The 16,913-nt window shown below is 37.2% G+C and overlaps 1 protein-coding gene across 1 annotated transcript in view; it reads left to right on the top strand.

Annotated features, from left to right (window-relative positions):
- The window catches only part of NAA15 (N(alpha)-acetyltransferase 15, NatA auxiliary subunit), a 37,782-nt gene that overhangs the window by 15,373 nt on the left and 5,496 nt on the right, over positions 1–16,913 (top strand). Inside the window, exons 4-16 of the mRNA XM_030947129.1 lie at positions 65–222; positions 1,949–2,083; positions 2,260–2,413; positions 5,713–5,832; positions 6,496–6,591; positions 6,726–6,832; positions 7,247–7,319; positions 8,025–8,194; positions 8,720–8,872; positions 10,899–11,027; positions 13,439–13,652; positions 14,448–14,641; positions 16,766–16,874. Of these exons, the coding sequence (XP_030802989.1) occupies positions 65–222; positions 1,949–2,083; positions 2,260–2,413; positions 5,713–5,832; positions 6,496–6,591; positions 6,726–6,832; positions 7,247–7,319; positions 8,025–8,194; positions 8,720–8,872; positions 10,899–11,027; positions 13,439–13,652; positions 14,448–14,641; positions 16,766–16,874 (1,812 nt within the window). The remainder of the gene's footprint in view (positions 1–64; positions 223–1,948; positions 2,084–2,259; positions 2,414–5,712; positions 5,833–6,495; positions 6,592–6,725; positions 6,833–7,246; positions 7,320–8,024; positions 8,195–8,719; positions 8,873–10,898; positions 11,028–13,438; positions 13,653–14,447; positions 14,642–16,765; positions 16,875–16,913) is intronic.

Raw genomic sequence — 16,913 nt, 5'->3', positions numbered from 1 at the left:
TGCCATGTTGGAGCTCATTTGTCCCTGCTCGAATTCAGAGGAAGCCTTAATACGAGTTTTCCAGGTTGGCATGTCTATGGCCTTCTTCAGAGGTCAGACAAGAAGTATGATGAAGCTATCAAATGCTACAGAAATGCACTGAAATGGGACAAAGACAATCTTCAAATCTTGAGAGACCTTTCTCTGCTACAGATTCAAATGAGGGATCTTGAAGGGTACAGGGTGAGTACACATACTGCATTTAATGATCATCTGGGGAACTGCCGCAAAGGTGGCAGATTGATTAATGACACTGTAAGAAAAAGTAGTTAGGTCCAGAGGGTTAAAACTATATGCCACTCTTTCACTTCATGAAAGTAAAAGCAGATGTGCTTTTCTATGAAATACAAAGATTTAATGGCAAATTAAATTATATATTTTCAGCTCAGTGCAGAATGGTTTGTCTTACTAAGGTTTTTTTTTTGGTGCTGTATAACCCAGCTGTAGACAATCTCCAGTCTTGTTCTTTTCTTGAAAGGATTCCTGTAGGTAAGAGGCAATGTGTTCAGAATTTGACTTTTATTCGGGCAAAGGAGTTTGTATTTTTTAGTAACTTTGTACTATATATCCCTCCACCTTTACATCAGTGGCCCACCATTTTCTCTTAGCAGTAGGTAATAACTGAAAAAGCAGTGTGCTGCATGAAAGATCTTTGGTTCCTTGCCAGCTTGGGCATTAGTGAGTGACAGCTCAATTTTTTTGTCAGATTTTCATCTTTTTAGGTTTCCCTTGCACCTCTAAAGTTGTGTTATTTAAAACAAATTAGTTGGTCTCTTTATGTAATACTTCCTTTTCAAATTAGGGTAATATTAGTTATAGCCAGGAGAAAATTCTGTACTCAGAGTTGTGTAGAGCCATCAGCTAGCACAGGTCCTCAGAGAACTTAATCCTGAGTCAGGGCAATTCTTAATCACTGATTTTTTTCATATTAATTTTTTTCATTTAGAAATTTGGTTCCACTCTTGCCAAGACAAGATAGCTAAAACTTAGTGTTGGTGCCAAAATGCACATTTGCAAAATGTTTTTGCAAATTTGTTTTCTTGGCTTCTGGATAAATGTGAATGCAAATTTTGTAATCTCTAAACATACAAGTAACACGTGGTTGCCAAATGCATTAAGGATTAAATGTTAGGATGCTTAGGAGTCAGTAGTTCATGGCTAATCATATGCTGGTCTCTGAAGAATGTGAATTTGCTCTCAAAACTAGGAATTGGATTGTGTTTTGGTTGGTTTTTTTCCCTTTGCTTTAAATTCCAGCCTCCACTACACGAAAATATTTTGAGTGATTATTATTCTATTAAAATAGCTGTAACTAGTTTTTGTTCTTTGTTAATCCCTACTTTTGACCGTTTAGGCATTTTTCAATAGGAAGTAACTTTTTTTCTTTAAGTTACTTGAAAATGCCTTTCAGCAGTCTATAACAAAACAAATTACAGCATTAAAATTGCATGATACCAAGCAAATCTGTTGTCTTTTCCAGCTGTAATTATCCTCTTGCCAAAGAGTAGGGATGTGTTTGCGTGACCTGTGTTGCCTAAGAACACTTCCAATTATTTAAATACATATGTACTTTCAAGGTTAATTTGAAACACTGGTAAATGTTCCTGCAACTCAAACCAAGTATCCTTAATTATGTTCTCTTCATAAGTGGTTAGACAGGAAAAGCATGTGTGTCATGCATTAACAAAATTAGTCTGACTCATCAGGATTTGGTTGGACATGTTATTTTGTGATGGCTTACTTTTTTTATTCAGTGAACCCCATTGCAATTCAAAGTTTATTCTATCTCTGGTTAATAAAGTGCATATACCAAACTATTTCACAGTGACTTCTTAAATACTAGAATATTGAAGACAGAATCTTGCCTAATGGATTCTACAGAGTAAAATTAGCAGCTACTTTTTCGCAGGAAACAAGATACCAGTTGCTTCAGCTCCGACCTGCACAGCGAGCATCATGGATCGGTTATGCCATTGCTTACCATTTGCTGGAAGACTATGAAATGGCAGCAAAAATTTTAGAGGAATTTAGGAAGACACAGCAGGTAAGAGGAGAACATGAAATTGCTATACGGAGTGCTGCTAAAGCCAAAAATAAAACATTCCTTTCATGATGAGAAAACGTCATGCATGACTAAACTTTCTTTAGTCAAATGAATTTGATCCCAAATTTTAGAATTAGAAGGCTGATCTATGTCCTGTGTCTGGCTTCCCTATGTAGACATCACCTGACAAAGTGGACTATGAGTACAGTGAACTGCTGCTCTATCAAAACCAAGTCCTCCGGGAAGCAGGGCTTTTTAAAGAAGCCTTGGAGCATCTTTGTACCTATGAAAAGCAGATCTGTGATAAACTGGCTGTTGAAGAAACTAAAGGTAATCACTTTCTGAAGGTACATTTAAACACATAGCGTACAATGGGATGTCTGTACTGTCAGCTTTTCCCACCTTTTGGAACTCAGATTTGTTTTTAGCTTAATTTATTTAATTTTGCTGTTACAAAGGACTGCTTGTCTCACAGCTTATTCAGTCCGTGTCATGCTCTTGTCCCAAGTTGGTAAGACATCAGTGAGGTACAGACATGCTGTTCTGAAACTTTTAAGCAACCAGGTGTTTCAGACAGGAGATCTTAAACTGATGTCCTGAAGGTCTGTCTGAGTAGTGTACCCTGTGCTGTTACAGCTTTGATGGTGGCCCTGACAAGGATAGCACGTGCTGCAAAGGAAGAATCATCTTTGGTACAGCAGAAGGCTTTTCAATGTCCTCAGTCACCCTTGCAGCATGTAGAAATTGACTCTTCAGTGAGGCTGGGGTAGCTTCTGTTGTATTATTATAAACCTGGTGCATAAGACTATAACAGAGCAATACAGTAGTGTAGCTTGTATTCCACAGATGGAATTGCAGAGTGATACAAGTTCATTCTAGCAGCTCTATTAACAGGTGCACTTTCTTAAAGCATGCTTTGTTCCTCTCTACTTGATGCTTGTATGGTCTGTCTGTGAAACTGCCAGTCTATTGAGGGTACTGCTTGTTCTCGGCTCACACTGGAATCTGTTTAGATGATTGCTTAAAGAGAAGAAATCCTTTTACTCTAGTTTGTTCACGTAGATGTTGTAGCAAGTTCTTATTTCTGCTAATGGTAATCTCACTGTCTTGCAAAAGGAACTTAGGAATTGAGTAGTGACAGTAATGGTAGGTGTGGTGTTTCCTCAAGGAGATTGATTGCAGATGACTCTCCATGGTAGCTGAATGTCTTACTTGGTTTGCATATAAAAGGAGATGGATATAGAGACTACAATATCACAGATCATTTTTGAAACACAATAATGGGACTTTTGGGGGTAGGAGTGGTTTTTTTTTGTGACTTAATTTTTTTATCTGAAGGATCTTTTGACATACTTTATGTTCTGTGTTGATGTATTATGTGACATACTTAGTCTTTGAAGGTCCAAAGTTTGGGATGAAAATAAATTTTGCAAATAGGTCTTGATTAAAAATAAACCTGAGACCAAAACACAAAACTTCCTTAGGAAGTTACCAGACAAAAGGATGGAAATACTCTTTGCCGTCAGTGTGCTTTCAGCAGGGTACAAATGATTAATTTTTGTTGTATTAAACATGTTTACAACAATACTTATATATTACAATAATACATTATACAGCTATACTTCTACCTTACAGAAATACATTATACCAGTTACATTACTACAGCATCTATCTCTACTTGTCGAGGCGGTCATAACTCAAAGTGAATACCTTAAATGTCCCAAACCAAATCCCTCATTACTTGTTGGTGGCTCACCTATTCCCAGGTGTCTTGATTGAATCAGGTCCAGACCTCTTTGTGGCTTCCACCTGCCACTCTCAGCTTCACCAACGCCGCCTCCCCCACTCCGTCCCAGTGGGTCACAGTAGCCCTAAACACGTTACACTAATACTTATACATTACAGTAAATATTACAACCATACTTCTATATTACAGTGAACATCACAACAACAGAGTCCATCCCCTCCAGGGGCTTTTCCCAATGCACCCAGCCAGAAGCATCTGCAGCTAATCCAGCAGCGATCCAATGAAGGATATTGCTGCCAGACTGCCACAGAGCCCTGGCATGTCCAAAGCTTCTCAACCCTCTCCTGGGGTCTACCCTCCTGGGGTCAGTCTTCTTCTGGGATTATTCATCCCTTCTGGGGGAACTCACTATCTTCTCCAGGGACTCTCCTGGTCCTCGCTGCAGCCATCTCTGGGACTCGCCTGGTCCTTGCTGCAGCCTTCTCTGGGACTCTCCTGGTCCTCACCCTCTCCTGAGGTCCTGGGATTCTTCATCTCCTCCTGCAGTCTTCATACCAGCCATGCAGCTCTTCTTGCATTCTTCATCTGGCTCTTACAGTCTTCCTTCTGCTTCTTGCAGGCTTCTGACTCTTACTCCTTTGCTGACTCCACCCTTTTATGGTCCTTGTACTTAATTGCTTACAGCTGTATATGCCACCTGTTCTTAATTGACCCCAGCTGCAACTCATTGGGGAATACTGTGCCCCTTACCATTCTCCCTACAAATTTTTTGGGCACAGCTCCCATTGTGTTGTTTGGACTGGCTTGGCTGCTGTGTGTTCTCTATTGTAATAAATGAGTGTGTGCAAATTTTAAGCACACATGCAAAAGCCTCTGTGGATGAAGTACAACTGAAAAACACTGAAACTTGTGTTGGCATTTGCTGCTCTTAGATAGGAAAAAATTAACTTTCACCTCAGAGAAAGAATTTAAGGTGTATTTTCCCAATTCTGTCATTCTCAGTGAGGGAACTTTTTCCTGGGCACTAGATTCTGTGTATAGTCCTCAAGTTACTCTAACTGTGGAAAGCAGCATCTCTTGACAAAATTGCATGTTAATTGTGTGACATAGGGAAGAAGAAAGGTAAATTTGCATTTTCCTCTTTTAAACTGGGTAAAAAAATCTTGCTTTAGTCTAGACTTATATTGTTCACCTCTGGTGTGTAATCTGTTCATGCCTAACATTTCCCAATAGCAAAGCTTTGTTAAATAGTTTTCCATTGTGAAACAGGACATCTACTCCTGTTGCAGTTCCAGCATTAACAAAGATGCTTATACAATTGTTAGAGCTAATCTTTACTTTATCAATTTTAATTTGTATTAAGTATCATGAAAAGCAAACTTGTTGGCATAATCTTGAAAATTCATCCATCTAATCAATGGCTTGATTAAAAACACTGAAGTTAGTTTCATGAAATACCAGATTGAAGAACCATTCTCTTACTTGCAGCTCTGCAGTTTGTTTGGTTTTCAAGATGCTGTATACATCAAATGCCATGTGCTGCTTTTAATTGCCTTCTGCAGTAAAAACTGCACTTAAAGTAACCGGTCACTTCAGTAAATGAGGGAAAAAACCCAAATCATATGCATTTTGCATTAAATTTTCAAGTAAGTTTCAGGAATTATGGGCCGAGTTGTAAAATCTTACTTTAACTGCAGCTATTGTCAAAGTGAAAGCTTATCTGTCAGCTAGTTTGTAATGCTATATGTAGTGCTTGTTTTTTCTATGAAATTAGAATCTGGATGGAGCTAAGGATTATCCAGTCTTTTAGTGTAGAGGGATAAATGTTACACTGCTTTAGTACCTTGTTACCTTAATTTAAACCATCTTGTTTTTCACACAGGAGAGCTCCTGCTTCAGCTTGGCAGACTTGAAGAAGCAGTTGAAGTCTACAAGGGACTGCAAGAAAGAAATCCTGAAAACTGGGCTTATTACAAAGGCTTAGAAAAGGCACTTAAGCCAGGTAATTATTTGATATCTTGTAGTAAATAAGCTTTTTCTATATATTTAAAATTACTTTGTGTATGAAAAGCTTGTATTGCTTTAAATACTAAAACTATTATTTTAAAAGTCCCCATTTAAATTTTGCTTTTCAGTCAGAGTGTGTACGTACTGTCATAATGTTGGCATTTCTTAAGAAAGACAGGAAATACTTCTTGCATTGTTGTTACCCTGTCTTATCTAAAATCATAGAATGGTAAAATTGCAATACTCTTTGTGTGTGGTTGGAAGAATAGAATTATTTCTTAGATGACAGTTTTAATTTTGAATTTTTCCTTTACTGCTTCTGTTACCTTAATCTTATGTTGTAGCTAGTACAACTGAATGGCCTTCTTTGAAGGTTTTAGACAGCAATAAGGCAGGAGCTCTTTTTAAGATGAGAGATAAGCAGTTAGTATTCTAGTGCTGGAAGAGGAATTAGCAGATACTGTGTACCTTGGAGTCATTCAATTCATTAGTTTTAATAAGAATAAGGAGGAAATTCTGTTCTTTAGGAAGCCATTATATATATTATATTATACTTGTTATGCATTCTGATTCTTTTTTTAGTCAGGTATAAATCACTTTCCCCTTTTCCTTCTTGCCAGAATGGAAGGGGAAAGTAAACTGTAAAATTCTCTTCCAGCTACTATGATGGAGAGACTAAAGATCTATGAGGAGGCCTGGACTAAATACCCAAGGGGACTGGTTCCAAGAAGATTACCATTAAACTTTTTGTCTGGTAAGTGCATGTTTTGCTGAGCAGGTAGTGATCAACACTTGTGTTTCTTAGATTCTGATTTAAAGGTATAAACAATCTGCAATTAATGAGTAATGTCTGGTAAAACAAAATCAACAGGTCTTTTTCCTCTCAAGGTGAAAAGTTTAAGGAATGTCTGGACAAGTTCTTAAGGATGAATTTCAGCAAAGGTTGCCCACCAGTCTTCAATACCTTGAGGTCATTATATAAAGACAAAGAGAAGGTAAGGGTTCTAAGCAGTTTTTATGTGTTCTACCTCATAACTGTAGTGTATTGAAGAGAGGAAGGAAACCATTTCTCTTCAGTGTTCTCTCCATGAGCACTACTTTAGATGACCTGATACAGTGGAGAGAAAAAAGAAGTACATATGTGGGCATACATGTGCCAAGTTGGTAAATGTAAAAACCTTAAGATTTAGTAATTTTAAGCTGTGTAAGTGTTCACCAAGGGAGACCTGGTTTTAATTTGTTAAAAATAAAGTGAGATTGAGTACATTCTCAAATGTAATGTAATTCAGGCTATTACAGAGTTTTCTTACCAAAATAACTAGTTTGGGTAACACCAAGTAGCTCAAGTTGAAATAAAATACTATCTGGCCTACAGATTATTTTTTCTGTGTCTTGTCTTGTATGTGTAGGTGGCAATCATAGAAGAGCTTGTGATAGGTTATGAAACCTCTCTAAGAAGCTGCAGGTTATTTAACCCAAATGGTGAGTGCTGAGACTGTTGGGCTTCATGGAAGTAGTGTCTGGTTATAAGCACTGTGTGTCCATTCAGAGGTGGGGAAATGGGGAGTGAAGAAACAAAGGTGATGTGGGGTTTTGTTTTTCCCCTAATGCAGAACTGAACCATAGCTGTCAAATAGAAAGTCTGTATTCAAAATACAGTCACTTGCTCTAAACTTTTTTCCTGGATCCGTGAATTTAGTCATGTCTTTGCAGTTTTGAGTTCAAGTATGCTATTTTCAAGATTTGAGTTTATCACTGTTCAGAAAACTGAAGTTGACAGCTGTGTCAAATCTATAACTACAGAAATGCCAAACAAAAGGGAATATACTGATAGTACAATCTTCAAGGAAAAGTGTAGTTTTGGAGCTTTTGTTGGGGCCTATGTTTTGTGTTCTTGGAGGTTTTGCATATCTGACTGCCCTAAGCAAATAGTTGAAACAGAGTGCATCTGCTTTTGACCCACCAACTCCCTTTTCCTTAAAACCACAGAAGGAGAAGGATATGCCTAGGTCTTGGATGGACTTAAAAGCTCATGTACGTACCTAGAGCCAGTAGTTTGAAAGCTCTCCTGGGTCTGATAGAGAGACAGAATTAATTTCAGTGGCTGTGCTTAGAGCATTTTGCTTCTGGTATGTTGTTTTAGTAATGAACTGAACAAACAACCCCTCTCTGTTTTGCTCCTGCCAGATGATGGTAAAGAAGAACCTCCAACCACTTTACTCTGGGTCCAGTATTACTTGGCTCAGCACTATGATAAAATTGGACTGCCATCCCTGGCTCTAGAATATATAAATGCTGCTATAGAAAGTACTCCCACTTTGATAGAACTCTTCCTTGTGAAGGCAAAAATCTATAAGGTAAGTTTGGCTTTATTCTTAGTGACCAAAGGTTATTTGTTTGTTAGGAATTCTAGTGAGTTTCTAGGTAAGGGTATTGTTAAGCTATTTGAGATGGGGTTTTCTGCTGCATATGAAAAAGCCACTATGTAGGTTTCTAACTCAGTAAAGGAGAAATGTGAATTCTCAGTTTAAAAATCACACTGATAAATTAAATTGAGCCTTTCATTTGTTCTTACCCCCTGTTTTTGTAGCTGTTTGAAACAATTTCTCAGGGTGCGCTATGATACTGTATCAGAATGGGATTATCCAAACTGGTTCTTTAAGCATTTTCAGGAACAACATTCAGTGCTAAAAGACCAGTAATTCCATAATGAGGAAAGGTATTTAACTGCTTTTTTTTTTCCCTTCAAGGTCTATTGCTTTTGAAGTGAGCTATTTATTTTTTAAAAGTCTAAAGAAAAACCTATTTATATCAAGCAGTGAGTAGATAAAACATGCGTATTTTACAATTACTCAATCCAACTTAAATTTCTATCTTTATAGCATGCTGGAAATATTAAAGAAGCTGCAAGGTGGATGGATGAAGCTCAGGCTTTGGACACAGCAGACAGATTTATCAACTCCAAATGTGCAAAATATATGTTGAAAGCAAACTCCATTAAAGAAGCTGAAGAAATGTGTTCTAAGTTTACACGGGTTTGTTGCACTTTACTAGAAGTCTTTGGAATAATGTGGGCCTAATCCCTTGTGGAATAACTTTTTTTTTTTAACTTTGCAGTCAGCTTCACTATCATATTTAAATTCTGTTTCAGAGCAGCTATGGTTGCTTGCTTCAGTTATGGTAGTCCATAGCAGGGTTTGAATTAATCTTGGATAAGCACGATGCCATGGGAATAAGTGAAAACTCTATAAAGCTTGGGTTTGGTTATTTTTGCTAGGTAGGAAAAATACAGCATGCCTGTTTTAGAGAGAGCATCTGAGAAAATAATTTTTGCACAGTAATCTTTGGGTTTAATGTTGGTTCTCTAGGATACTTGAAAGATCTGGTAAAGTTGTCCATGACTCTTTTTTTCTAATGGTAGTAAGTTAGAGATTTCAGATGTCTCTTGGAACATAATTTTTGTGTGGCTAACAGCTGAGAGCCTTTGTGAGGGGTCTTCCTTGTGTGAACAACATTTCGTCCTCAAGTCTATGTTTATCAGTGATGAAGGAAAGCTGCATGTTACACCTCTTTTCTTCTATTTTTCCATGTTCTTACCCATGACCAGTTACCTGGAATTAAAATGTTGTGTTATGGAAATTGCATGATTTCATGCGTCACTTTTTGTCCCTGCTGTAGCCCCATTTTGATAGGTTTGATGGTCACACATGTACTACTTTGGTATTATTCTTTCATAACTGCAAGTCAAAACAGCTCAGTGAAGTCTCTCCAGACTATTTGTCAAATTACAGTTTTGGAATAGTGGCAGTGTCATTTGTGTGTTGTTTGTGGGAGACAGGCAACAAGCTGTTGGGATCTACCTGCAAAAGTAAAGCCTTTTCTGTTTGTTTGTCCCATTTTCTCCTCTCTTAAAGAGCAGGAGAAACCTGGAATGTAAGGTAGGTTGAATGGAGAGAAGGGGGAATGGCATTTATAAAGGAAACCTGAAGGATCTTGTGAAATGAAGGCTATGTGCAGGCAGACATGAGGGCAGAGAAAGTTCTGTTTTATGTATGCTCAGTAGCTCTATGTGGGAGTTTTGATGCAAACCCACTATGAATTTAGGTTAATTTGACCTCCCTCAATGCCTTAAGCAGCTCTAAGATGATGTTAAAAGGAAGCATGCCAGTTACCCAAAACCAAACTTGAAAAATACTGAAAAAATTTGATGAAGTTGCTCTTTACATTCTTATTTATTTCTATTTGATCTTACATCTAGTGCTCAAATACAGCCTTCTTAATTAAAAAAAAAAAAACCAATAATTAGAGGAGTCCTAGATTAAGCGTGATGAAAATAGAACTGATACTTTTCCTCATTTTTAGTTGCCTAAATCAGGCTGTTTTGAACACTGCCTTTCTCTTTCATTGCTAAGTTCTATGGATCTGTGCAAGTATATATAAATATCAGATTTGAAAGACAACTGTAATCCCATTTTTTGAACCAGAAGGTGTCAAACTAAAGTGTTCCTTTTGCCTTGCCTTACTCTCTGGTACTGATTGCATTAGAAATAATCATCTACTGCTACTACTACGCTGAGGATGCTTAGCTCAATCAGCAGTTCTCTGAAAGATGCACATGGCAATTTTAGTTGAGGGGGGGAAAAAAATCCTGCAGGATTTTCTGCAGGTGTCAGTGTCTTGTTGTGGGCTGGAACTTTTCTGTCATTTTTCCATGCTGCCATGTGTTACTTACATGCACACAGAATTAAAAACACTGAGTGAAGGTCTCTCCTAACCTAAAGATCAGCAGCTGTCACAGTGAAATGGTCACTGCCTGGCTCTTCATTGTGTCTTTCTGACTCTTCCCAGTGGGTGTAACAAAGATTTTTATATTTGTATTTTTATATTAATCAACAAAGCTAGTCAATTTTAACTGTGGCATTTCCAACTTTGAAGACTCCAGTTCTGAGATTCAACATCCATTTTTCTTAACTGTGCTTTTAGTTAGGACAAGATAAAAGAAATAGCAGCTGATGACTCCAATGAGATTTATTTTTTGTATAATGCTGTTTTTGTTTTTAGGAAGGAACCTCGGCAGTAGAGAACCTTAATGAAATGCAGTGCATGTGGTTTCAGACAGAATGTGCACAAGCCTACAAGGCAATGAACAAATTTGGAGAAGCACTTAAGAAATGCCATGAAATTGAGAGAGTACGTATTCAGCTCAATGGCTTAGATTGGAAAGCATCGGTTTAAGTTTACTGTGCTGATATGTCACTTTTCTGAGCAGTAGGGGTGCATTTCATGTGGCTTCAGGAGGGATTTCATGTTGGTTACTGGCAAGTTTCTATAGTTGCGTTTCCTCCTAAAAGCGCCTTTGTAAACTGTGTTTTATGGAAGGATTTTATAAAGTTACTTAAAGATCCATACGAGAGGAGAAAACTGTCAAAAATGGCAGTGTACATAAGAAATGGGTATTTAGATACAAACAAACAGTATGTGCACTTTAAGTCCAAAAATAAGTGGATGAGCTGACAAGCCCATCCTTGAGTAAGGGACAGATCTTAGTTACTCTTAAGGCACTGTTTTAGACGTACATAATAAATGTTTAAAATATTATCCAAAATATTAACTATCTTCTCCTTTTAAAAAAAGCTACAGTTTAAAAGAAGCTATTGCAAAGTAGCAATAACTTCTTCTTCAAGTAGAAATTTTATTTAAAAGGGGGAACACTTGCACATTAAATGTAGATATCCATAGTGAGGTAAACAACAAAATTTGGATGCACAACTTCAAAAAGAAGCAGGTATAAATTTGGGGTTTTTTTTTAAGCACATTAAAGTCTAGAGAAAAAACCAGACAGCTGAGGGTGTAAAAGAAGTGCTGAAAGAGCAGAACTTAGTAGGAAGCTGTGCCTCCTTGCAAATAGAGAGGCATTAGGGGATTTCAGCACTGCTGCTCTTCTGCAGGGAGGACTCAGCTCTGGAATATTCTGATTTGAAAAAAGTGATGTAAAATTTCCAAAGTAACCTGGTCTAGTGAAAGGTGTCCCTGCCTATGGCAGAGGATTGGAAACAGATGACCTTAAAAGGTCCCTTCCAATCCACACCAGTTTGTGATTTGCCAGGATCATGTTTTATTTGCACAAATCCTTTAAATAAATTAGTGTAAGATTTTTTTTGTATAAGAAACTATTAGTTTTATAAATTGTCTTAGGTACCAGAAGAGGTCAGCAAATGAAGTGATAACTTAAGCCACCAAAAAGAATATTTCTATTCATTTAAGTCACTGTGTTTAATTTATTTATTAGATTAATTGAAGGTGTAGCAAAGTTCAACAATAAGATAAGCAAATATGTTGAATTCAGAAACCATCAACAAAGCTTTTGTAAGAAAAAGCAGTGCCTTCTAAATCTTTTAGACGGGCCAGTTATGCAAAGTCTGGTTGACAAAATGTGTTCTGGTTTTCAGAAGCACTTTTTATCTCATACTTTGCACCATAAAGGATCTAAACTGTCTCAGAAAAAGTGGGGAAGCTGATCTCATGGATTTAATAGCTCATTCATGGCTGGGGAAACAGAGTAGAAACAAATAATCAGCTTTTGCAAGAAAAGGAGTTTCATCATGGAGATTACTAAGGCATCTGTATAGAGTCTTCATTATTTCATCAATACATGATCACAGAAACAGACTGAAAACTGCAAGGACAACACCTGCTCTGTCTCAGTACTAAATGATGGAGCAGCCCATGAAATATAATGTTCAACAGTGTAGTCAGTGACAAATTCTCTGCCTATGCATAAGTAGTAAAAGGTCCTACAATATTGCTACTCAGGAATCCCAAAAACTATTAAAGATAATGCTGCAAAAACTGTGCAGGTGTGGAGCAGCAGTCGAAAGGACACGTGAGGAATTAAAACTCGAGGAGAAGTGCTTTTCTTCCATTATGTAAATCTGTCACAGTGTTTACATCTGAGTGTGACATCTTAAAAATGTGCTAGTAAATCACCAGCTGGGGTAACTTCCAAAGGAAGAGACCACAATTAGCTTGTTGTGCTTACACTTCTATCCTGAGCTTTGACAAGCAAAGCTGAGTTTAGGGTAAAGTTATATGAGATCCTAAGTACTTGGAGAAATTCAAGAGGGGAATGACTTTCTTACTGATTCTTAAACAATGACAAAGGGACATTAGATGGTGTGGAAAGCAGAGCTTGAACAAAAGAAAGCACTTTCTCACGTCTGATTTAAGAGTGAGATTCATTGCCATAGTATTTAGTAGAAATCAGATTTTTTTTTAAATTAAAAAAAAATAGAGCAGTTCATAGAAGAAAAACTCCTCAAATGATGTTTAAGTGCAACGGCTTTAAAACATTTATCTGTTAAACTGGAAATTCTCAGAGGTAGTTACTTGTAAGGTACTGAAATTGATGTATTTTGGTTCTAGGCTAAGATGCCTTCTGTTGTTTTCACCGTGACTTTATTTTTTGAGGGTTTTGTTAATGTTTGTAATAGTTAGGTTGTATTTGTCAAACAGTAGGCTTTTATTAAATTATTCTTTTGAAAGTCCAGGTTAGTATCTCATTGTTAATACTTGCTAACTAACGTTATGTTACATTGTGACAGCATTTTGTAGAAATCACGGATGACCAGTTTGACTTCCATACTTACTGTATGAGGAAGATCACGCTCAGGTCTTACGTGGATTTGTTAAAACTAGAAGATGTGCTTCGACAGCATCCCTTCTACTTCAAAGCAGCACGCATTGCCATAGAGATCTACTTGAAACTTCATGATAATCCTCTAACAGATGAAAATAAAGAACATGAGGCTGATACAGGTATTCACCCCTCAGGATTTATTCATGGTGCAGTTTCACTAATTAGTGGGTATTTTAGGTAGGTCTGTGATAGCAAAAAACAGAGTTCTACACAACTCAAAGTAGGCAAATTGCAGCTTGGACTGCATGGTAAAGGAGATGTTCTGCTGGAAATTAAACTAATGTATGCTTTTATTGTGGTTATTACAAAACAATGATGGGTTTGTAGTGAGAGTTGTAATTCTTAAGTAAAAATATTTGTGTTACAGAATGACTGCAAAAACATGAATTCTTATGTTCGTCCATGGAATAGGAGATTGAAGCAGATGTGCTTGGTAGTAACTTTTCTAAGCATTTTATCAGTGTGCAGAAATTTCACTTGGTAGCAACTTAAATTTTATCATCTCTTGCTTCTGATGTAAAAATAATGTTTAAATCATCTATTTTTTCCCTCACATTTCTGATTTGAGAGCAGCTTAAGCAGTTATGGCTTGGAGCATCTCAAAAGGTACAAATAGAAGATCCTTCATGAGAGAATCCTTTAAGAGGAATTTGTCAAGTTTTAGTACTTTTCATGTCGTTATACTGTTATTTTAATTTCTGTCCCTTGATTCCACTAAGGAATTTGTGGATTATGAAGCATCAGCATAGACTATAAAACAATCTATCCATAGTAAAAAAGCTTTTACAAAGGTAATGAGAGCACTGCTTATTAGTAGATACAGTTTAAAAAAGGTGATGCTGTCTGACATCTGCTTGATGCTGTTAATTATGAGACATCAGTGTTGTGTGGTTTTGTCCTTTGTGTGTGTACAGCAAATATGTCTGACAAGGAGCTAAAGAAGCTACGAAATAAGCAGAGAAGAGCCCAGAAGAAAGCACAGCTGGAGGAGGAGAAGAAAAATGCTGAGAAGGAGAAGCAACAGAGGAATCAGAAAAAGAAGAAAGATGATGATGATGAAGAAATTGGAGGACCTAAAGAGGAACTGATCCCTGAGAAACTGGCAAAGGTGCTTACCAATGTAATAATAAAGTCTTAGAAATTTCTAGAAAAGTTGCAGTAAGCACGCGTAAAACTTAAAAAAGCCATTCAAATAACTTCTGAATTTTTTTTGGATGGCATCTCTTCACAGGCAGTGTTTTAAAAATAATTCCTTTCTAGGGCTAGTTGGTTAGATACAGTGTCAGTAGTGTGGAAATCACAGTTTTTGTGCCTAGTTCTCAAAGGCAGTATTTGAAGTCATAAACATTTGCTACATATGGAATTGCTGCACTACCTTGTTGATTGTACCGTATTTCTAGCTGGTTCTGTGAAAGTCTTTCTATCCTGTATGTAAGGTGATTATTATTCATTCTTTCATGCCCTCTGATATTCTTTTCTGTTTTATTTCTTTATTCTGTTCACATAGTCAGTCTGTCAAGGAGGAGACACTGCAGCACTGAATGCTTTAACAAGATTTGTTTGCACATGTTTTGAGTGGGGCAAAAAGGAATAAAGAAGCTGTAGTAGTAAATAGTAGACTAGACTGAGATGGATTTAGAGATCTGGGTTAAGAACTATAGAGAGATACAAAAGGGAGGTGACTCAGAAGACTCTTCCTTTAGCAGAAGTTACACCTGTAAGGAGCAGGAAAACACTCAAAAAATGTAAGGGAAGGATAAGAAAATTATAGAGACTGGAAAAATAATTTATAGCAATAGTGGTATAGATTGCAAGTCTTAATAGATCCAGTATTCTGGATCTATATTCATACTATTCACACTGAAGTGAGTTGTATTTGCTCTTGAAGGGATATTTGCAAGTTGAGTCAGTGAACTTCGCTCTGTAGCCAAGAAACAAGTGACTTGAACTTGACTAGTTATTAAGAATATTGCTGGTATTTCCATTGTGTGGTTCACTGGTTGCAAGAAGCAGAACTAACTGCAATGCTAGTCAAGGTGGAAATGCAACAGCATTTATTGAAATTGAGTTCTGTAGTAGAGGGATGGCATGGGATAGCTGTGAAAAGTCTAGCCAGTCCCCAAGATTATAAGGAACAGTTGCAGCTGTATAATGCATTTCTTTGGCAAATCTCATTATGTCTGCAATATACAGATGTGAATATAATATAATTCCAAATTCAATATCACAATCATGATATAGACGCTTCCAAATGCAGTTGGTGCCACAAGACATTTTTCACACAGTTAGTCACTTTCAAATAGTTTCCCTGAAACAGCTGCCCCTAGACTTGTTTGGATATGTGTCTGTGGCACTGAAGGCGTGGCTTTGAAATGGGGTTTTATAGGTTCCAAGTACTTTATGTGCACAATGTGTATGTAAAATCAGCAGCACACAGAAGTGATGTGAGTGTTTTAAAGATGCTGTAATTATATGTAGCTGGAAGATGTCTATTGCAATCTTCAACTCAAGTTATTTGCAACTAAGTGTATCACTTCAACATTGCTGAATTGGTATTGGCACACAACAAAATTTGTATTTGCTTCTTAGAGAGTAGCTTCTGTTAATAAAAAAAAATTAAGGACAACAGACAGGTCTTGTTTGAGTAATCCCAAAGCTCTGTGTGCAAGATACTTGTCTATAAAGAACTTGCACAAAATGAGTTTCTGTGAAAGCTGTCCATTTACTGGATTACACTAGCTAAGATCAGGAGACCTTTTTCAATGTCTAATTACTTCCAGCTTGCTGTTGGTATTTTGGCTGGGACTGTCACTGTGACCTGGCAGCTTTTAGGAACCTGTCTGAAGCTCGCATGAGCAGAATGTCATGGGTGTTTATCAGTCACTTACCTCAGGCCCATGTATGTTCAGTGTGGGCAGCCACACTGCCCTTTTCAGTGCAGGTTCAGCTCCAGGTGTATTCACTACTGGTGTATGATAGAAGGAAAAGAATTGTATCTCTGTAGCAGAACGTGATTTGTAGCCATCAGAAAGCAAATATTTTGGACTTTTTAGTCTGTGTTTAGACATTGAGTGAAAGCTGCAGAATTTGTAACAGAAGAGATTCTAAGCATCTTCTGCACTGCCTTAGGAGAGTAACTCTCTGATGTGACTCAGCAATGGCTGGTTTTTGTTGTTGTGGTTACTAGGTTTCAGCTTTGACTTAGTTGTGTGTCACCTCCTTGAATCTGTAGGTTGAAGCACCTTTGGAAGAAGCCATTAAATTTTTAACACCCTTGAAGAATTTAGTGAAGAACAAAATAGAGACTCATCTTTTTGCCTTTGAGATTTATTTTCGAAAAGGTAAGTGAGAACACTTAAAGAAAGCAAGCAATTTGTGAA

The sequence above is a fragment of the Camarhynchus parvulus genome, chromosome 4 (genome assembly GCF_901933205.1).
Source record: "Camarhynchus parvulus chromosome 4, STF_HiC, whole genome shotgun sequence".
NCBI lineage: Eukaryota > Metazoa > Chordata > Aves > Passeriformes > Thraupidae > Camarhynchus > Camarhynchus parvulus.
The sequence above is the reverse complement of the archived record's forward strand: the minus strand, read 5'-3'. Positions and strand labels throughout refer to the sequence as shown.